Source organism: Gavia stellata, chromosome 10, assembly GCF_030936135.1.
Source record: "Gavia stellata isolate bGavSte3 chromosome 10, bGavSte3.hap2, whole genome shotgun sequence".
Taxonomy (NCBI): Eukaryota; Metazoa; Chordata; class Aves; order Gaviiformes; family Gaviidae; genus Gavia; species Gavia stellata.
In genome coordinates, this window is record NC_082603.1 from 34715126 (window position 1) to 34737139 (window position 22014).

Genomic DNA, 22014 nt, shown 5'->3' on the forward strand with positions numbered 1-22014 from the left:
CCGTATGGTTTTGGTGCTTGCATTAGGCTTATTTTCATTTTGGCAAGACCAACTGCCATGGTTTTTTTGGGGCGATGCTGTATTGTAGAGCTACACTGACTTCTTCCACAGGACTTACTCTTTATCCTGTGTTTTCTGAAACAAACAGACTTTTTGATTAAATGTTGCCAGAGTTTTTCTCATCATGGGCATCTTGGAAAAGTCATCTCGGGGCACAAAGTTATTTGAATTTTCCAAAGCCTGTTCTCCTACTCAGGTAAAACCCCAGCTGGATTTGCCTAAATGATGACTGCAGAGCCTGACTCAAATTTAAATTAAATTTAAATTGCTGCTTCATACGATTAACAAAATCCCATGTTTAATTGTATTGCTCTCTTGTTAAATGACAAATGCGCTTCCCTGTCAGTTCTTTTTTTTTTTTTTTTTTGCTGAAGGTTGAGAATATAATCCAGGCACATTTCATCTGAATGTCCAGCATCTCCTTACGGTTCACGCCTGAGCTTGGCAGGAGCAGGGATGCCTCTGCCTGCTCCCTGCCTGCCCTGGCAGGGACGAGCAGCTGGGGAGGCTCTCTGGTTTGTGGGCTCTCTTTACGTAGTCGTTTGGCTTCCTTTGGCACTCGAGGCTTCATCAGTGTGGTTTGCATGGGTGTGACTGACAGAAGATTTTGGTCTGAGATCTGCAGCCTTCTAGAGCGCGATCTGCTCTCGAGGCCACAGATGTTGTCAGCTGCATCAGGTCTTTCTTTAATCAACTTTATGTCAACAAACAAGCTGCTGTAGGTTTTAATTTTGCTGTTGCTTCCTAGCCTTCAGCTCGGGCTGGTGCTCATCGTCTCTTCTTCCTGATTTTCTTTTTGCAGTCAACACGCCAAACATTTTTCCACCTGGTAAAACTCTACGAAAATGATTTTGCAGAACAAGTGGTTTTGCTTGTTTCCGGTTTTATTGACTCGCCTCTCATTTGAGTGAAGAATAAAAGCGGTGCTGGGATGAAAAACTGGTGTGAATGCTCACCACGCTGCGCTCAGCTGTGTGCTAATCTTAGGAGTTAGCCCTTGCCTGTAACGTGCCATTTATGTGGTCGTTCCTCCTTACAGCGCAACTTGTTTTACGGTATAAAATGCACCTTTCAACGATGGAGAGAGAGTGCGGTTCCCAGGGGATCGCTGCTGAGCTTCTGTCTGGTTGAGAGCTCTTGCCGTGTGCAGTTTGGTGCTTGCTGGTGAGGAAACTCATGCAAAATAGAATAAGCTGACATGTAGACTCCAGATATAGTTGCATGTATTAATTGGCCAGAAGACACCTATTCTTAAATATAGGAAGAGCGTTTTGGATGAAGCAGAAACCGACCTGAGCCTCTTCCGAAGGAACCCAAAGCTTCAGTTCAAGCTGCAGACCAGGCCATACCTCGCTGCCGCGGTTTTTCCACCCGAGGAGACACGCAATATGTGCTTTGTCACACCACTCAGCGTGAAACCTTGAACTCCCTCAGTCCTGGTATTTCATGTCAATCCAAACAAGTGTAAATCTAAACCAAGGGCTGGTGGGTACAAAACACCGCGGTACGGGGTACACCGAGCCTTGAATTCATCGGCGATAGGTGCTGCAGGACTGCCCCAACCGAGGAGGTGGTAAGCAGATTTGGCCCTGCAGGGTACGGCAGGCATTTTCTCCGTGTGCCAACAAAAACTCAGGCGGGCACACCTTACAAACACATGACACATTCCTTTTCAGGAAAGTAAACGGAGTGGTTTCTCCATGACCTTACCAATTCCCCAGCATTGAGTGGAGGGGTTTTTCTTCTGCCTTACCAGTTCCCAGCAAGTGAGTAACATGCCCCGAGCCTGCTTTTAAATAAGGAAATTCGGTATCGTTTCTAAGCAGTGCTAATTCACAGTGCTTTCCTTGGGCAGGATCCTACAGGGAGTTTTTTCTTTCCGGCATTTTAATGCAATTTGCATATTTCAAGTCTCATTTGTCTGGAAATGAGCTGGAAATGTACCGGTGATAACACTCCTGCTTCAGGTTCCACTTCATCACTTTTTAAGCCCCGTGTTGCGTAAATACGTCCCACCCAAGGGAGGTTCTGCTGCTTTCAGAAATGCTAAACTTTACGGGTAAAATCTGAATATTGTTCTGTCTACATCAGATATATGTTATTGCTTTCATAAGCAGCCACATGCTGATTTATGGCAACATGCTATTTATTTATCAACATTTACATTGTGGATTTTTAAATTATTCTCATAACATAAGGCCAACAAGTTGGTCATGATGTTACTCCTTTAAAGTCTTCCTTTGAACATATATATAAATCAACTCGCCTTTGATGTGAAATTGGAGATTTCATAACTGTGTGTTTACTTTTTGGTTTAAAAAATAAGCTGAAGGGAAAACAAAAAAAACACCCAGAAACCAAATAGTACTTTGTATCTCATTAAAAATAGTTTCTAGCGCATTAAAAACTATATTGTTTTAGGAAACAAGAACTAGAAAGAGTTGCAAAAGCATTTGATTTTTTTAATGACTGATAGTTGACTGCAACCATTCCACTTTTCTTCAGGCACTGAAATATGTCTGCAGACTTTGTCCTTCAGTACTGATTAGTGTGAAATGGGCTTATTTTTTCTTTAAACATTTAAATGCACCTTCCCATCATCCTTCATGTGAGTGCTTAAAAAGGAAAATCGATAGAAATTATGAAGTAACAAGGACAGCTGCAAATTTGGTGGACACAGTCCTTTCTGTAAGTGATGTAACATCAGGAAAGCACAGATAAACGATCAGGTTACTGCTCCTATTCATGAACAAATTTTAACTCTTTTGACTTGCAAACTTTTTAAGAAACGACAAAAGAAGTGCTCCAGCGCTCCAGAATCGGCAGGTTTTCCAAATGTAGTTTGGGGAAAAAACGGAGTAAGGAAAAATTACCTTCAGAGAGTTACAAGGTGCTCGTGTGCCAGAGATCTGCTTGTCTCAGGAGCGAGCAGGGGGTGTCCAGGTTTGGTACCGGCCGCTGACCCGGGATCGCAGCCTGTGAGCCTGCCTCGCTCTGCCTGTGCTCGGGCAAAATCCTAACTCCTGGAGTTCTGTCTGCCTAAGGGTTAGGTGTCTCTGTGCATTACAGGAACAAGGTATCTGTGTCAGGAAGGAAGAGCGAGGTATCTACAAATATTTCTTCTAGCTTCCTAAACGCAGGCGGTGAGATTAATCTCATTTTTTTCAAAATCTGCAGTAGTGCATGAGTGTCACATCCATTCCCTTCGAGCGACCGGAGGTCCAGACAAAAGCATTACACATTTGCTGTTTGACTTGGTTGCCGTATACACGCATGAGTAATTTCCCTCCTGCGTGTAAATAATTTCCGTCTGGACTCTCGTTCCTGCTCCGTCACACGGGCAGGTGAGTGTCAGCTCTTCCCAGCTCCGGGTGCTGGGCATCCAATTATTCCCAGAAGAGCCGTGGAAATGAATGGAGTTACACCAATGTTTAATTGCACCTCTGAAACTGAAGGGATTTACCTGAGCAATTAAGCTGAGAAGGGTTCAGCCCAGCTGCCTTTGCGTGGAAATCAAAGGCGAAAGTAACCCTCCTACCACAAATCCTTTTGTTCTAAGGTTTTTTAGGAGCCGTGGAAGAGCGAGGGATGTAATGTTTGCGTCAGAAGGGTGGGTCCCCGGGAACGGAGTTTATAAACATTTTTACGCACTGGAGATTTGCACCGAGATTCCTCCATCAAAGTGCGGGGTGGGACCCCACTCTCCCTAGGTACTCCGAGCTGGAGCCCCGCAGCATCTTAGCAGCTCTTTTATCTTGAAATTGCCCTCAGCTCCTGCAAATGACTAAAAATTTTTTAAGCAGCCTCTTTGCATAAGGACTCTTGGCCTCAGGGAACCCCAGCTGGTATAAATCGACTTCAAAGGATTTACATCAGCAGCAGATACATCCTCCTGTCTTTATTCTCCCTGTAAAGCACCAGGAACACCTCTGATGCTGTACTCAAAGGGGAAGAGGAACAGGAATAACAACAGGACTAGCGCTGGAGCTGGCGTGGGGCTGGAAAGGCCAAAAACTGTGCGTGCCTCTGCGTGGCTCTCCCTAACCTTCCTAGAAAGGAAGAGAGTCTTTTCTTCCATAAAGAGCCAGAAAGGTGGGATTTTCCACACTGAAGCTCCGGGGAGATTTCCCGTGTGCGGCTGGATGCTGCCCTGGACTCCACCCCATGTCACACATGGTGGCCCCGGAGCCAACGTGGCTCCCAGCGTGCTTGGGCTCCTGAATCTGGCAAATCCTATCAGAAATTAGGCCAAATTTTCTTCCTCGACAAAAACGAAGGCAAGCAAGCTTTGCCTGCAGAGCATTCGGTTAGGACCGGGTGAAGGACCAGCTGCTGAGTGGTTGAAGGAGCTGCCACGCACTCGGTGCCGATGCCACCGCCCTCCCACGCGCCCGCAGAGGTCCCCATGGTCGTGTCCTTGCAGAGCCTCGCGCTGGGGCCAGCGCTCAGCCCCACGATGCAAATAGTGTGACTGCCGGTGCAGAGAAAACGTGAGCAGCGAGGGTGCAGTGTGGGCAGCCAAGAGGGGAACTGTGAGTGAACTTTCCCAACGATAATCAAGGAAATTACCGCACGCACGCACGACTGGGGAGCTGGAAAGAAACTGTGATTCCCTCTACCAGAGAATACATGAAAAAGGGTCACTGCTGGTAATCAAAGAATGATTCAATTTCTGGGAGACTTAATTTGGTTCAGATGACTGCTGCAGTTACTTCAGAGCATGCAAAACAGGAAAACTCCATGCGATGCGATGGCTTTTTCTCACACAACCCTCCAGATGGTTTTAGACCTCTGTGACTTGCTGGGAAGGTCAGCTGTATCACCATGTGTATTCGGTTATTGAAAATTTCAGTTGGGGCTTCATCTTGTTTGCGTTATCTGCACTCTTTTCATCAGTTGAATGTGTTAATTGCATGGTCCTGTGACTGGAGTTCGGAGTAGAGAGAAGGGAGCCCCAAGCCCGTTTCCTGATTTTGCTTCTTTTTAAGGGAAAACCCCCTTGAGTCAGGGTGGGCATCCCCTCCCGTGGGCATCCTCGTGTGTGCGCATGCGTATTCTTATGTGTGCTTCAGTTCCCATCTGTACAGCGAGGTTATCAGTGCTTACTTCCTTCGTAAAAGGCACCGAGATGATTATTAATTATGAAAATAACAGCACACGTCGCTGATAGGCATTATTGTAACTGCCGAGCTGAGGGCCATGCTGCGCTCATGCACGACCTCTTTAACGCAGCAACGCTTCTGTTTGCTTAATGGCAGAGCAGTTGGTATTTTCTCATTGCTAGCGTGCAATCTGTTTGTTTTACCCTTTGCTGTCAAATCGATTTAACAAAGGGATCGTTACAGAGGTTTGCACATGACATCAGTCATTGATCTGCGCAGAGAGGCAGCAACGTGCTTTCTCCCCGCGGGCACCGCCGGCAAATGGCAAAGCAGTTCAGAGGAAGCGGTGTCGCTCCAGAGCATCCTGACATCAAGGGAAGCTCAGGAAAAATCCCAAATACCTACCACGAGCAGCAAAGACATTGCGATTACCGAGCGCACCATCAGCATGCCTCGGTCCGTACTGAACTGTGGTGTTTTTAAAAGGGTATGGTGTTATTAAGTAAATCCTGCTTAGGTGCCGGCGTCATTCAGATGGTAAATTGCAATAAACTTTGCCAAGCGTGTGGGTATTCTCATAGCACTGTGGGTGTCTCGGCTGGGTTTGGCACCAACAGTCCTTTCAGCAGTGCTGTAATACCGCTGTCTGTGTTTATCAAAGGCTGCTGATTAAAAGTCTGGAAAAGTGAGCAAGATTAAGGCTTAAGGATTAAGATGAAGGGGACAGATTTCTGGTTAAAGATCAGATATAAGAATCCCAAGGTCTTTTATCTGTCCTCATCTCTGCTGCAGATGGCTTGGGTGACCTTGTGGAGGCCGTTTAATTGCTTTGTGCCTCTGTGAAAAGGCGGCAGCTACCCTTTGTACTTTACGAAGCCAGTTGTGAGGTAAAGGCATTTTTTTCAACTGTTTGTCCACCATTTGGGATTATTTGTCTGAAAAGGGTGATTGTATAGAAAATCCGACTGATTCAATGTTGCTTAAAAGTTGTTTGTGTGATCATCTGATTATGGTGGTTTCCTTGTAAAGATAAAGGTCTTGATCCAGAGAAAAGTTTCAGCATGTGCTTCTCTGTAAGTCTGTGGGAGTGCTCATGTGTTGGTGGCTGGTGCTTGTGACCGGCGAAAATACGTCACTGTGAGGAACGATAGGGTCAGAGCTCTCCTCTCCTCCCACGGGCTTTCTCTTACTTGGTTTTCATTCTTGCTGCCACTCGTTCTCCATCACTAAGGTTTCTCTTAGGAGTTTCAAAAAGGCTTTTGTCCTTCTTGGTTGGCGTGAAGTTTAGTGGAGACCCTGTGAGCCAAAGCCTATGCCCATGACCCAGCGCTGTGGGATGCCCGCCTGGGCAGCCAGCATCTTTCACATCCCGCCCCTGCCAATATCCCATGAGACGGCATCCTTCACGTCCCGCTCCTGCCCATATCCCATGAGACGGCATCCTTCACATCCCGCTCCTGCCTGTATCCCGTGAGATGGCATCCTTCACATCCCGCTCCTGCCTGTATCCTGTGAGATGGCATCCTTCACATCCCACTCCTGCCCCTATCCCATGAGATGGCATCTTTCACATCCCGCTCCTGCCTGTATCCCGTGAGACAGTATTTACACTGGCTGAGTAACCCACAAAGTGAAGCGTCGCTGTGTGACATTCACACTGGCAGGGCGAGGCAGGTTGCTGCAAGAGAGGACAGCAGAGATGGTGGTGGCAAAGTCCGAGCAGATAGCACCCCATCTTTGGTCTGCACAGATAGCCAGGTGGTAAAAGGGAGGTGGCATCAGCTTTCCACCCCTGATGATCATAAATTCAAACAAAAGAAGGTGGGTTCACAACTTCATTTGCTCTGTGTGGTTTTTGTGGCCGAAAGGCTGAGCGGGAGTCCCATCTGGACGGCGCTGAGCAGCGGCTGGAGCCGTGCCTGGCCAGCGAGGTGTGATTTTCGTGGTGCTCAGTGCTGGTCCGGCAGCCTGGGCAGGCAGGGAGCTGCGGGCTCTGCATGGGCCGTGTGCCGGCTCTGCATCTCCCTGCCCGTCAGCTCTTGCAGCTGAGGCCGGGGCTGCGATGCAGCACAGGCTGCCCCCCGCGCCCTGCGCGTCCCCACAGCGCGCGAGGAAGCCTCGTGACGTCACACCAAGCGAGGCTGATAACGTTTAATCAAGGCAGTGGGAGAAAGGAAATAATTTTAGACCAAAGATTGCACTTTTATTTTAGGAATCCTGGCCGCTGTCGTGCAGCGTGTTACAGCCAGCAATCACCAAGGACGTCCTAGAGCAGTATGAGTGCGGCACATCCGCGGTGCTCCCTTGCTGTGATCTGTATCGCGTGCACAGTATGATGAGCTTTGCTTTTGATTTGATGCTAAAAGGACAGCTACAGCTTCCTAATAAAGTGACTGCATTTCAGTTTAAAATAAAAATGAAAGTAATGAGTAAATCTTGAAATTCGGATTGTGAATATATTCTTGTAAGAAAGAATTTACTAAAGTCTTGTATTGTGATTGCAGACTGACATTACAGATTTAAGGTTATTATTAGTTTATACCTCTTACCTGAAAAATATTTCCAGTTTGTTAAGGGGTATTTTGCTACATTGCTACATTTTGCCCTTTACTGTGTAGGGCGAAAAATGTATGACACTGAAAATGTGAAAAAATACGCTTTTAAAAATCCATACGTGAATACGTGCTTTGAAAATCCTCGGTCTCTGTGATGAAGAGGATTAAAAAAAAGCAGAAATGGAGAAGAGACTACTGCCTACTTTTGACTTATTTAAATATGCACAGACCTTCCTCCATTTTAATCTTCCTTATAAAAAGATGGCTGTGTTACTAAAGCTGGCAACCCCTCAGAAACCGGCATCATTTTTTTGTCGTACAGTTCAGCTGAGCAAGGCTAATGTGGAGTGGGGACCCCCTTCAGCCAACTAAGCAACGAGGACGATTCATAATTCATAAGTGCTTCCAGCCATCCAGCTGAATACATTTGGATTAGTTCTCGTTTCTTCGTGCAATCCCTGATTTCATTATTCTCTCCTGCGAGCAAATACACCCACGTTCAGCCCTCTGCAAAGATGCTATGCCAAGCTTGGCTTTGTCTGGGATTAGCAACTGCCGGGCTTTGGGGGATCTCTGGCTTTGATGAACGCTGATTTTATTTTTTTTTTTATTGACTGGGGAGGGGGGCTGTCCGTGTGCCCGAGGAGCTCTCCTGTCTGACCGGCGATTTCTCCGTGAGGATTTGTGGACGGTGGCGTGGAGTTTTCCAAAATGCCTGAAGCAAACTATTTGTTATCTGTATCTTGGGGTTACATTAAGGTGGGTTTTAAATCCTGAAGGCTTAAAAATGACTGGTTTTTTGTGCTGTATTGCTTGGATAAAACCTCTGTAAGGAAAACATGCTTTTTAAATGGTTATTTATGTGTACTGTATGGCAAGAGATAAACATGTGTGTGTACTGTGCATGCGGCGTACATGTATGTAAATTTTTTTCCCCTTTGGGAATTCACTGTTGCGGGATAAAATGATGCAGCAATGAAAATGTGTAGAAAATTAGGAGGATCATAGCATGTGTATCTGGGTGAACAAATGCTTGAATCTTGCATTTTACTGTAATGATCCAAGCAGATCTTCAGATTTATGGCATATTTCTCCTCTGCTCTGTTCTGAAGATATGCAGTTGTCTTTTACTTGCATAATTCAAAATGGAGCAAACTTAGAATTTTCAGAACAAAAGAAGGTTATGGGATGTGGAATTTAAAACCAGTAGAAGAATTTGATCTTTCAGAGAGATTACCTGAAACGTTATCTTCTCATTTGTTACAGTAAAAACTAATATCCATCTTTGGAGGAAATTCATTTTGTAGTTTAGTGTACTGAAAAGAAATACCTAGTCATGATGATGCTGAACAGTATCGAAATGAAACCATATGTCGCTGACTCCATTCACAATATCTCCAGAATTTTGCTTTTAACATCTTGTTTGTGGACTTGCTTGTGATACAGTTAGAGCCATATTAATTTGGAAAAGCATTCAGAAAAATGCCATCTTTGTGTATGTGCTCTTCCCCTCCCAGTTCAAGAGGATGCTGAACCGGGAGCTGACACACCTCTCCGAGATGAGCCGCTCTGGCAACCAGGTGTCCGAGTACATTTCCAACACTTTCCTGGGTAAGGCATTGCATCCCAAGCTTTCAGGTGACTCTAAGATAACGATTAATGGCAGCCTAATACCCACCGGTCAATGCTTGTGCCCAGTTTTCCTTTGGGGCAGAGCGTTATTTAAATGTTTTGATTTTTCACTTTCAAAGTGGATATGCAGAGGAAAATAACACAGTGTTTGAATAAGTCTATCCACAAAAGAATTCCTTCTCCAAATCAAAAGATTTTTCTGTTCGGATTGAATTAAGTTATCGGTAGCTACGTTATGCAATATTTGATTTTTGTGTTGACCTTAAGGAAAGGACAAAGTCACACAAGCCTAACTGCATACTCTCATCTTTGCAACTACTGCCTCTTACAGCTGCATCTTCCCCCTTCAGAGACAGGGTTCAGACAAGTAGGTTGAGCCCAGACATTTTATATATTACGTATCTGCTCATTTTGCACTGGAAGTCAGAATAAAGGGTAAAGAGAATATTTTGCATGTCATTAGTTTTGTTGGAGCTCTTAGGACTACTGGCATGAATTAATCCTCTGTGTTTACACAATATACTTGTTATGAAAAAATAGAATTTTTTGTGTTTTCAAGCAGCTTAGAGTTTGTGACCATTTGCATATAAACCGAAGCTTAGCAGAGGACCCTCGTATACATATCTCTGAGTCCAACAGCTTCAAATGCTGAGTGTATGTGGGATGCCGGAGCTTGTGAGGGACTCATGCCCTGCGGTTATGACAGCCCAGAACGCATTCACTGTATGACACGCAATTATTTCCATTAAGGGATTTTAAAGTGATTTCAATAGCCAGTTGCAACTGGAACTACTGCGTGCATTTAGGACACATCACATCTTTAATAATCCGTGTTAAGTCTGTAGCTGCTTTGTGGGAATCCATTGGCCCTGTCTTACCACTCAGCTTAATCATGACATCCAGAACATGAATTAATATAGGGAATAGAAGCAAGACTGCCTAGTTGCCAGCCAGCAGGCCACTTCTCCAGCTGGAGCGCCCGGAGCGTACACAGCGCGCCGGGGAGCGTGACCACCATGGCATTTTCAGGGAGTTTGTTGTTCATCAGCTCTTGCCAGTAGGCATATGTCTCTGGAGCAGGATGTGCTGCAGCATAAATACCCTCTGTGGCATGATACTGTGGACCTGATATAAGACTAATAAACCACACACACGCTCAAGTTAGTGGAGTCTGTGTCTCAGCAGGGGCTGATTAGCTGAAGCCGCTGCTGGTGCTCATGGGGCTGTATTAGTCCCTGTGCTCAGGCTGGGTCAGGTAACTGCATTTCCCTTTGCAGGTCTTGACAACGGTCTTGTTCATTCCCGCTCTGCTTCTTCTCACGTATTCTGTAACGGTGACGTCCTTGTGTTTTGTGGCAGTATGAGGGCCACTCAACCACTTAGGGCCGTGTTAATGCCGAGTGGTGCAGGCTCTTAAGATTGGGCCAGATTGCAACTTGATTGCTCATATTAAAAAGAAATGAGTAAAGCTTTTAAAAGGATCTTAAAGCTTTTTTAGGAAGTCACGCTGTTACATTTTTATGAATTACTTTTTCCTCCCCCTAAAATCTGGTTTAAAATTAAATGAACACACAAAATAAGAGGAGTCTACAACTGAGGAAGTTACAGAATCATTAAGGTTGGAAAGGACCTGTCAGATCATCAAGTCCAACCATCAACCCAACCCCACCATGCCCACTAAACCATGTCCCGCAGTGCCACTTCCACACCTTCCTTGAACACCTCCAGGGATGGTGACTCCACCACCTCCCTGAACAGCCTTTTCCAATGTCTGACAACCCTTTCAGTGAAGAAGTTTTTCCTAATATCCAATCTGAACCTCCCCTGGCACAACTTGAGGCCATCTCCTCTTGTCCTGTCGCTTGGGAGAAGAGACCAACACCCACCTCCCCGCAACCCCCTTTCAGGGAGTTGTAGAGAGCGATGAGGTGTCCCCTCAGCCTCCTCTTCTCCAGACTGAAGAACCCCAGTTCCCTCAGCCACAAACTAAAAAAGGAAATATGTGGATAGGACATTCGTTTATCTCCAAACAGCGTTTTTTAGATGGGGATAACTTAACAGATTTTAAAACCAGATCACGTGACTTCATTCAGTCTCTTGACTTTATTAAACGAGCTGAGGAAGGCACCAAGGAATGATGCCCTCTGCAGCGGGGCCAGTCCTGCAGTCACCATGTGGTCAGCGAGAGCAAGGACGCCGGCTTTACATCCGTGTGAAGGACAAAGATGAAAAGCGATGTTTTTATCGTTGGCCACATCACCTAAACAGGGAAGATCACGATGGCCTTTCAGCACGTGCCCTTTCCTAAGGGGCGAGGAGTGTTGCTGCTGCCACCACCGTGGAGCCATGATTTAACAAATGAGAGATTTCTGTTCAGGAATGTCCATTTTACGCTGCCTTAGTGTTAGTCATTGCTAAGGAGATTATATAGAGGAAAGTCCTTCTGTTGTTCAGCAAAAACACACAAGGGAAACACCCACTGATGTCAGCTTGACTGTTGCTGTGAATAATGGCTTCCTTCTTAATTGCAGTGTTGCACACACACTGGTAGTTCTTATTTCAGAGATTTTTAATTAAGCCAAGGCAAGAGTAACTAATGCCTAGATGCCTAGTCCCTCCAGAGGTCCTCAGAGATGCAAAGGTGCAAAGAGATTATAGTAGCCTTTTTTAAAAGTTAATGAAAAAATGGTTAGTATGAAAGTAATGAGCCACCGTATCGCCATTTTAATGCAGCAAATAAATCAGCTGTAAAGGCAGTAAGTAGCATGTGTGGATAGATTTATTTATTAAACACATCTCCACAGCCAAGTTTGTGCCCCACTAGGTGCCTACTTAATGTGCACTAATACTGCTGCTGTCTCTAAGCACGACAATAGAAATGTGGCCTGGGCATTATATGTTCTACTGTACATATTTGTAAAGGGCAAACCTTTAATAAATCAGTGACACAGATTTGTTATTGAGTTGGTGTTTTAAGAGCAGGGGGTATGGAGATAGATTTGGCCCTCATAAGTATCAGCAGAGTGAATGTGAAAATAAATGCTTATGTACTTTATTGAGGAAAAATGTGCTGTTTGAATATATATTTTATTTTCCTGAAAATAGGTAGTAAAAATTAATTGAGATCTTGCCATAAGCAGAACCTGGAGCCCTTCAGACATGGAGAGCTGGCTCCTGGACACGCACTGTATCCCCAAGCGAGGCAGCTTTACAATGGCTAAGATGAAAGCAGCCTGGCACTTCATGTCCCAGCAGGGCTCAGTGGGAAGGTTTGGTCTTGCAGAGGGCAAACAGAGGTTATGTGGCTGTTTTACTTTGATTTTGGTTCAGTTTGGTCCCAAAATCAGAGAAGGTGCCCAGCGGAAACACATGGGTTTGAACTGGTGTGCAGAGCCACTTAATCAGCAAAGCTAAGGGTTGATTTTGGGGGCTGTGATGGGTGCTTACACCGCAAACGATGTTGACTCATTTCACCTTTATTTGTTACAGACAAGCAGAATGATGTGGAGATTCCTTCTCCCACCCAGAAAGACAGAGAGAAGAAGAAAAAACAGCAGCTCATGACACAGATTAGTGGAGTGAAAAAATTAATGCATAGTTCAAGCTTAAATAACACCAGCATTTCACGATTTGGTGTGAAAACAGAAAAGGAAGACCATCTGGCCAAGGTACGACAGATTCTTGCGGTTCTGAGAGAATCGGTAATATCCGGAAGCTGGGGACGGACTGCCTGGGTGGACTGCCCCCCCCCTTATAAAACTGGAACCAGTATCCCTGCAGTGATGTGGCCATTACAAATGCTGTAATAAATGGTACCAGGCCATAACAGCACATACTATGTTCATAAATTCCTTGAAAATATTCCTAGAATATTAAAAAAAAAGTGATGAAGGCTGAGCAGAGCAATTATCAAACACAGAAACATATAACAACCCTGTGTCCAGCAAACTGGCTATGGGGCCTTTGTCTCTGTCAGGGCATTTCTTCTTGCTACCTGGGAACAGGCATCGCAAATAATTCCCCTGCCACACAGAGAAGTGCCGTATCCTTGTACAAGTGCTTTGGCATCAGCCCTTCACAGTTACTCTGTTCATGTACTTTATTAAGTACGCGTGTTCGTGCACTTACGTAATTACCACAATGAAGATTGAATTTGCATCATTTTCAACTTTTGGAAAATGCAAAAGACTTGGTGCAAGTACTAAACGCAGAATTGTCTTGAAAAATGTTGCAACTGTTCTCTCTTTGTCCTTTCAAAAGGAACTGGAAGATCTGAATAAGTGGGGTCTCAACATATTCAATGTTGCAAGGTATTCCCACAACAGGCCGCTCACCTGCATTATGTACGCTATATTTCAGGTTGGTGATTTTCTGATGAAATTTGCTGTTCCTTTACAATGCTATTTTAGTTTCTAATTGCTTTCTGTTTTGTCGCCTTCTACCGTATGACATCCTTATTTGATATATGCATGTATGCTTGTACCATTTATTATACAGGAGCGAGATCTCCTAAAAACATTCAAGATCTCATCAGACACTTTTGTAACATACATGATGACGCTAGAAGACCACTACCATTCGGATGTAGCTTACCACAACAGCCTCCACGCTGCTGATGTTGCCCAGTCCACGCACGTTCTGCTCTCTACTCCTGCGCTGGATGTGAGTTACCTAGTTTGAGCTAAGTGCTTTGTGTTGGGCAATCGTTGTGGTTTAATGTGGGATGGCGGCTTAAAAACCAGCACACTGCCGATGGGAACATAGAAGAAAAACCTTAACGCGTAGCACTCAGACTTGCAAAAAGCAGTCTGCTGCCTGCTCTTCTGGGGGCTCAGTTTACTGCCAGGGAAATCACCATTAAGAAATTTCAGCAGCCGCTTTGCCTGGAATCTCTGTTTTATCTTGAAGAGCACATGCTGCTTGTAGACCTTTCTTCTGAGTAAATGTCTTATCCTCAGAAAACTAATTTAAAAACCACAATTCGTTTTTCTAAATCAGCCTCTCAAACTGTTGAGAGATAAAACATAAGGACTTTACTGACAAATTCCTTTTTTCCTTCCTAGGCCGTCTTCACTGATTTGGAAATCCTTGCTGCAATTTTTGCAGCTGCAATTCATGATGTGGATCACCCCGGTGTCTCCAACCAATTTCTTATTAATACAAGTGAGTTTTGTTTCAAATACAGTAATAATTTCATCTGCAAACTTGGAAACTAATGGAAATGCATTTTCCATTACAGCGAGGTCACAAATTATGACTTTCAGACTGCATTGCTTTCTGAAAATATTGTGCAGTAAACTACTGAGATGTTTTGAAATAAAGCAGTAATTAAAATGAAATTCCTAACAAAGGAAGCTATTGTAGTGCAATTTGCAAAGTGCCCTTGAATCCTGTGAATATTACTACTTGCTAACGCATCATAATTCTTCCAGTCCTGAGTGCAAATTTTATCATTAATATAAGATAAATAATGTTATTGCTATTGACAACGATAAAGCTAAATATTGTGGTTCATATTGTGTTCTGCAACAGGCTAAGCATGTATCTTGATTCCAAAATATGAGTATTGTTCTTTTTTGGAAAGCGTGTTTGCAGGATTCATGCTTTTTGTTGTCAGTGATTCTGAAGCCCGTAACTAAGTCAACCAAGTACTATTTTGTTCATTAGAGCCGAGCGAAGGGCTGTTTATATTGTATACATATGTGCTCGGATTAGACAACCGCACGCTCTTGGCACACGTGAAGCAAAAAAGGAAAACTTTTCCCGAATTATAGCATACAGATAAACATTTCAGCACCCAGGACAAGCGTTTGCTGTTTGAAATCACACATTCCACATGCCGGAGTCACATATTTATGTTGCTTTGCTAGATTCCGAACTAGCCCTGATGTACAATGATGAATCCGTCTTGGAGAACCACCATCTCGCTGTGGGTTTCAAACTGCTTCAAGAGGAGCACTGTGACATCTTCCAGAACCTGACCAAGAAACAGCGCCAGACGCTCAGGAAGATGGTGATCGACATGGTATGAACTATGGACACCCTGCTCCTCATCTTAAACAAAAAACTGGCTTCTTTGTATGGTTGCCTGTACTGAGATTGTGTTTTCACTTCTGTAAAGGTATTGGCAACAGATATGTCCAAGCATATGAGTCTGTTAGCTGATCTGAAGACTATGGTGGAAACTAAGAAAGTGACCAGTTCAGGAGTCCTCCTTCTGGACAACTACACAGACAGAATACAGGTACGACCGCCAAGTTTCCTGGATTTTGTGGATTTTGTTCAGGGTGGAAGAAACCATCCTCTTGTTTTCACTGTGGCTTTTAAAAGGACCGTATGTAGAAGCTACTGACGGAAATTTTCAGCAATGATTTTCTTCTGTTCTGCCCCACAAAGAGGTACAAGGTAGCCCCATACCTTTTAGGTGAAGGGGGTTATGTTTTTAACGCTTAGAGCATGGAACTGCAAACATGCACATTCTTTTGAGATGAATCTATAAGGCTGGGTTTTTGAGGGCTCCTGAATTTCCTTGCGGCTTTCTCCCGTGTGTTTCTCCTGTTGAAAAAGTACAGCAAGATTGCTATAGCATTGTGAGATTGCAAGAATTTAATTTGTAACTCCATACCTGAAGCAACTCTCACACTGAGCTGAAATTCATGGTGTACAGTCTGTTCCCCATCTAATCTAATCCTTGGTTTACAGAAATGACAAAGCAGTACTGGAACGGGGTTACGTAGTTAGCAGGGCAAGATACATCCTGATCTCCTCTCCACTTTGATGGCCAGCTTCTTAAGAACAGGCTCATGGGAAAACTCTCTTTACATTTTTATTTAAGACTGCTTATGTTAAAGCAGGTCACTCTGTTGCTGTCTAAATCCTTGTGGCCACAGTTAGTCAGGCACATTTTTTGTGTGTGTGGAAGGGATATTACTCATTTAATAAAGTAGGAGCATTTAACCATCTGAGAGCATGAAAATAAATTTTGAATGGTGGGAAGCACCTGCATTCAAAAACAAAACCTGTATGATGCAATTAACATTGCCACAACTGCACCCTGGGTAAGTGTCGAGTTGTCTGAAAAACATATAGCATGTTTTACTTTTGAGGTGGACCGTAGCAGCTAGTCTCATATATGGAGATGTTTTGATGTTAATAATTTTATAGGCCGTTGCATAATCAAAGAGTCTTGTGGTTAAATGTCCTGAATGAAGCAAGCAGATACAGCTTGAAACCATCCTCTTTTTCCATTTGATTTTATGAGTTTTCTGATTAATGTAATTGCAGGTTCTCCGAAATATGGTACATTGCGCGGACTTGAGTAATCCCACAAAGTCTCTGGAGCTGTACCGGCAGTGGACGGACAGGATCATGGAGGAGTTCTTCCAGCAGGGAGACAAAGAGCGAGAAAGAGGAATGGAAATCAGTCCAATGTGCGACAAACACACAGCGTCAGTGGAAAAATCACAGGTAATTGGCCGTGAGCTGCATTTTTGTACTGCCTAAGCTTGTATTTTTAAAGCGGAGACAAAATTCATCTGCTTTCTCTAGCACAATTAGGCAAACAGCCAGCTGTTCAGAGGGTTGGTTCTGATTGACCCTGACATCCAACTGTGCCTGAAGCTCATATAGCCTGGCGAAGCCGTTCAGATGCGTTTATGTACCCCTTGGCATCTCCTTATTTCCAAATGCGTGTTCATCTTGCCCTGTTTGCGTCCCAGTTTCCAGAGTGAGTCGGTTTCCTTTTGTTCCCCAGGCTTGAGAAGTGCAATTCTGATCTCCCCTTCCTTCTGCCAGGTCTCTTCTGCCTTCACGCCCTCCAGCCTCCTTAATTAGCACCTCCTAAACCTGCTGATGTCATGCCCCGTGTTAGACATTTATAGCAATGCCAGCCCCATTGAACTGCAGGGTTAGGGGCTTCTCCCAGCTCAGATCCACTTCAGGGTGCTGCAAAAGTCTGGATGTCAGTCGTTACGCAGCCTCGTGCAGAACAGTTTTGCAGTGCATGATCTGGCCGGTTAAGTTAGAGGTCTGATGGAGCTGCTGTGTGCCGGGCGAAGTCAAAGAAACATTTATGTATGTCAATACAAGCCTTAAAAGGAGCTGGATATGTCTTGTTTTTTGAGATTAACTGGCTCATCCCTAGTTCTGATTCATAGATTAAACGGTTTCACAGTCAGATTTTGTTCTGACCCATGGAGCACAGGCCGTAAAATTTCACCCTGTTAGTCTGTAATGAAGCCGGTAATTTATGTTTACCTAAACTTATTCCAGTCTTTATATAATGTTGTCTTGGTTGTTGTTTTTAAATGACTCGAGCAAGTCATCATCGAGGTTTTTCAGCTTGAATAAGTAACAAAATTGATGATAATTATTTCCAAATGTCCTCTAGGGCTAAGCCAAGTGGTTTCAAAATTATTCACTCAACCGCATGGTGATTTTGTTGGAAAAATCTGTCTTATTTGTTAACCTAACAAGAAATGAATCCTTCGGCCAGGCTTGGCCAGCAAATGCCCATGTGCGCCGCATGTGAGCTCCAATTCATTTTTTGTTTCACATTTGCACTTCACAGAGGTTTCAAAATGGCATTTTTGCTATGCAAAAAGAACAGGAGTGGCACGAAATGGCTACCATTGAAATCCCAACTAGTGGCAAAGGAGAAAGGGAGGTGGCATGTCTGTTCTGGAGTGAAACAAGGAATTGATTGGAAAATAGTATGCAAGTATTTCAAAGCTCTAGATGCTACCTCTTTACATCAAAATATTTTAAGATCAGTGCTCAGCCATCTGGCCAGCTATTCCCTGATTTGGGATGTTTGTTTAAAGAAACACTGACCTGGTTACAAAGCAACCGATCTCTAGCCATTGGTGCTGTATAGCCCTTGAGCGTTTTGGGTGGCGGTGAAGCCATCAGCGAACCATAGAGAATTTTTTTTCACTTTAAAAGTGCTCCGGAACATGTGCTGCAGGAAATTTTCATCACCTTTTTGTTTAAGCTGCCTCAACAGTATGTTACAATTGAATGTTAATGGTTCTATTGACATCCTGTTGTGTCTGAAGGAGGCATGTGTGATTTCCAAAGCAAACATCTGCACGTTGAGTCTGGCCCCTCTGAGAGCCATTTTCCTGCTGCACAGAAATGTTGTCCAGCGGAGCGAGGAGAGAAGTGACACATTCTGCCAAGACGGAAGAATTTCAATCCTCTTTATGGTCATTCAGTTTTCTCCATCCTGGACGTACGTCCTCTTAGTCAGACAATTGAAAAATGATTTAGCTCGGAGCTTACGCGCCAACTGGCGGAAGGACTGACAGGCTCGGCCACAACCCTCACTGTTTCCACCGCTGGCACGTTACTCCATGGGAGTCGAGCAACAGCGGTCTGTCCGCCTTTGTGCGGGAGGAGTACTTCTTGGGATGAGCTGACCTGCTCTCTGCACTCTTTCCAAAACAAACTGAAAGGAAAGCTCTACCCTGGCTGGCTCTGCAGAGAAACACGGTGGCTGCTTTGGCAGGGTAGAGAAGAAATAGAATCATAGAATCGTTTAGGTTGGAAAAGGCCTTTAGGATCATCAAGTCCAACTGTTAACCTAGCACTGCTAAGTCCAGCAAATGCCGAAATGTTTAAAGATGCAGGACCATGAAACAGTTCAGAATAGGGACAAACTACGCACTATAGTAAAATACACCTGAAGGTCAAACTTCAGTCCGTAAAAGCAGTGGTGTTTGGTGTTAGGACGGCTGCTCGCCATGGGAGCACTGGTGTTTTCAGAGCCGCTAGCCACATCAGTACCCTGTGGTAACGGCAGAGCTGCCATAAATGCGCCAGCCTTGTCCGCAGTCATCGGGGAGTCCTATCTGAGAGACAGCAAACTTCCTCAGTGCTTCGGATAGGGCAATGATCACCTAAAATGCCTCTCTGCCCTAACAGCTGGTAAGAGGCATCCCTCGGTGGGATGTTCTGTCTTCAGAGCGATGGCTCTACCCCGACTTCTGCAGGGCAGGGGTTGACCCGCTAGTCAGGAACCAACATCTACAGGGATATTTAAAATCATGCGTGCATGCAGGGATGGGATTGGCAGCTCCATCGTTGAGTTTCCCGGTGGCTCCTGCTTGTAGTTAAACTTTCATCCAAGGTTTGATTTGGATGAGATGTCACCCTAGTCCAGCATTGTAGGTGCAGCTTTGGGTGCCGGATGGTTATGTCTGCGATGAGACTGTGCTGGTTTGGGGGCTTGCTCTGAGGTGGGTATTTTGCTTGTAAAAATCATGTATTAGCAGCATTTGAGCTCTTTAGACACCCATCTGCCTCTAGCCGTTCCCTTCCCCTAAGCGTGCGTGTTCCTGTGTTTCTCAGGTGGGATTCATTGACTACATCGTCCATCCGCTCTGGGAGACGTGGGCTGACCTGGTGCAGCCCGATGCCCAGGACATCCTGGACACGCTGGAGGACAACAGGAACTGGTACCAGAGCATGATCCCTCAGAGCCCATCCCCTCCGCTGGAGGAGCGGGGCAGGGACTGTCAGAGCCTGATGGAGAAGTTCCAGTTTGAACTGACGCTGGAGGAGGAGGATTCAGATGGACCGGAGAAGGATGGTGAGAGCATCGGCTACTTCAGCAATACAAAGACACTGGCCGTGGCCGACCCAGGGGAAGAGGATTCACAGAGGGAGGCGAACATAGAAATTGTGACGGAAGATACGTCTCCTGTCGACACATAATGCCCTGTACCTGTGTGAGTGGATTTTAAACACTTAACAAGCATGCAAGCAGTCTCACGGACTGGCCTGCAGCCTGGGTCTGAGGCCTGTGTCTAACATTGGCTGAAAGATCTTCCCAGCTACTTGAGATTGGAGTCAGGGTTAAAGAGCGTGTAGTGAATGATTGCTCAGGAAATTAACAGGTGATTTACATTGTGGTTTAAGCCTTGTCAGCTAAGAGCACCGTGTGGTCCTGGAGCTGGCTTGGGTCGTGACTGAAGAGTAAACGACACACAACTGAGAGATTTTATACTGTTAGTTTTGGAATTTATACCAGTTAGACTGATAGAAACTACTGATTAATAACTCTCCATATAAACCTGTCCACCTGACCACCTGTCTGCAGACCTGTGTGCCTTCTTTGTAAACACTTTCATGTCTTTTCAAGAGTCTATTAATTAAATACACAGAGTTTAGTATAAAAAGCGACACAAAGTGTTTCAAAATTGACGGATACTTTTTTGATTCTTCCTGTTACAAGAAGCAGTCTTCCTTTTTTCATGGGCAATACCTGTCACTTTATTGCAGTTAATCACTTTTACAGACTAAATAGAAGGGAAACCCTCTGTTTTGCATTTACTGCACCTTTAATCGTCGTCTTCATACCCCAGGTGTCCCATTTAAAGTCACGTCATGCCATCGCGCACCATCTCTGTTCGCTTGCTAGGAATAACAGTATTTTTTCCTCAACGGGCTTTTATTTTTGTCGTGCGCAGGATAGAGGGTAGTTTGTTTCCATGGCACAGCGCAGTACCTATAGAAGTAAGCGTGATAAGGCAGCGTGTGACGTGCGTTCCCCCTCGGCAGCTCCTTGGCTCAGCGGAAATTGCACGCTCAGATATTTGTGTTTCTCTCGCCTATCGTTCCTGTTTCCTAGGTTTAGACCCACCATCCTCCTCCTGCACTGCCTTGAGCTCTAACACCTCCATTACTGTTTATAACAGTGTATTTATTACGTAATGTATATACTGTAATGTTTTGTAAGTTATTAATTTATATGAATTAACATTGCCTGTCGGCGGCGATGTTAATTGTGTAGAAAACTCGGAATAAGAGTTGCCTTTTTTTCTTGTAACCTTTTGTATTGCATAAAATACAAGAACCTGAACATAGCTGAAGAGACAGACGCAACCCAGGAAGGGCATTCGGGTGGCAGCCGCCCGCGGGGGGTTCGTCTTCACGGCGAGCCGGCGGGGGGGACACCGGACCCCAGGGCAGCGGGCGAGCGGTTGGAAGTGCTGAAAACCTGGAGGGGGGGGAACCGAGAAAAAGAAACCCCCACGAACGGGCCGGCTTTTAAATGTCACGTTCCAATTTCTGAACAACCCAATGTGAATTTCTATGACAAAAATGTGAACTGATGTAATAATTGTGCTGTGAAACTTCTTCTGACAAAGCTTGTCCGGCATCGTGAGCGGTGTCAATCTCAGTTTGTAAAATATGTTTCAAGCTTTTGGTCCAACTTGTGACTAACTAGTTAATGAAAATAGCACAGTTGTGCATGATCAATGGGTTTGTATGTCTGTTGAACACTGCATTGTTCCAGGTGGTTATTTTATTGTTTCCAAAAGTTTCACACAATGTATGTTATAGTATTATATATTGTGTTCAGATGCATTCTTAAGAGATTTTTATATGAAGTGAATAAATGAAAGCATGACCCTGCCTGCGGCTCTTCGTGCTGCTTTTTTTAACAGGTCGGCGTGGGCAGTATCGCAACCGCAGGCGAAGGCGGCTGCGCTCGCTGTGCACGGCTGGGACCCGGCTGGCACTGGGGCTGCAGTAAAACTTGAACCCTCCCGTGGCCGAAACCCAGCAGACACGCGGAGCCCTTGTCTTACGGACGGGAAGAGAAGGGTTTCTGCAGCCAAAGGGCACGGCTGCCCTCTCAATCGCGCCGGCTGCGAGGC

The 22014-nt window shown here is 44.9% G+C and overlaps 1 protein-coding gene across 5 annotated transcripts in view; it reads left to right on the forward strand.

Moving 5' to 3' along the window:
- PDE4B (phosphodiesterase 4B) overlaps positions 1–21769 on the forward strand; it is a 197182-nt gene extending 175413 nt beyond the window's left edge. For 4 of the 5 annotated variants that reach the window (XM_059822325.1, XM_059822328.1, XM_059822326.1 and 1 more), the window contains 9 exons: positions 9235–9328; positions 12839–13017; positions 13610–13708; positions 13847–14011; positions 14413–14512; positions 15220–15374; positions 15471–15593; positions 16634–16816; positions 19700–21769. In XM_059822325.1, the coding sequence (XP_059678308.1) occupies positions 9235–9328; positions 12839–13017; positions 13610–13708; positions 13847–14011; positions 14413–14512; positions 15220–15374; positions 15471–15593; positions 16634–16816; positions 19700–20065 (1464 nt within the window). In that variant the 3' untranslated portion in view covers positions 20066–21769. Of the gene's footprint in view, positions 1–8428; positions 8477–9234; positions 9329–12838; positions 13018–13609; positions 13709–13846; positions 14012–14412; positions 14513–15219; positions 15375–15470; positions 15594–16633; positions 16817–19699 lie in introns of those variants that run through there. The other variant, XM_009814698.2, reaches the window with a different exon arrangement.
- The last annotated feature ends 245 nt before the right edge of the window (positions 21770–22014 follow it).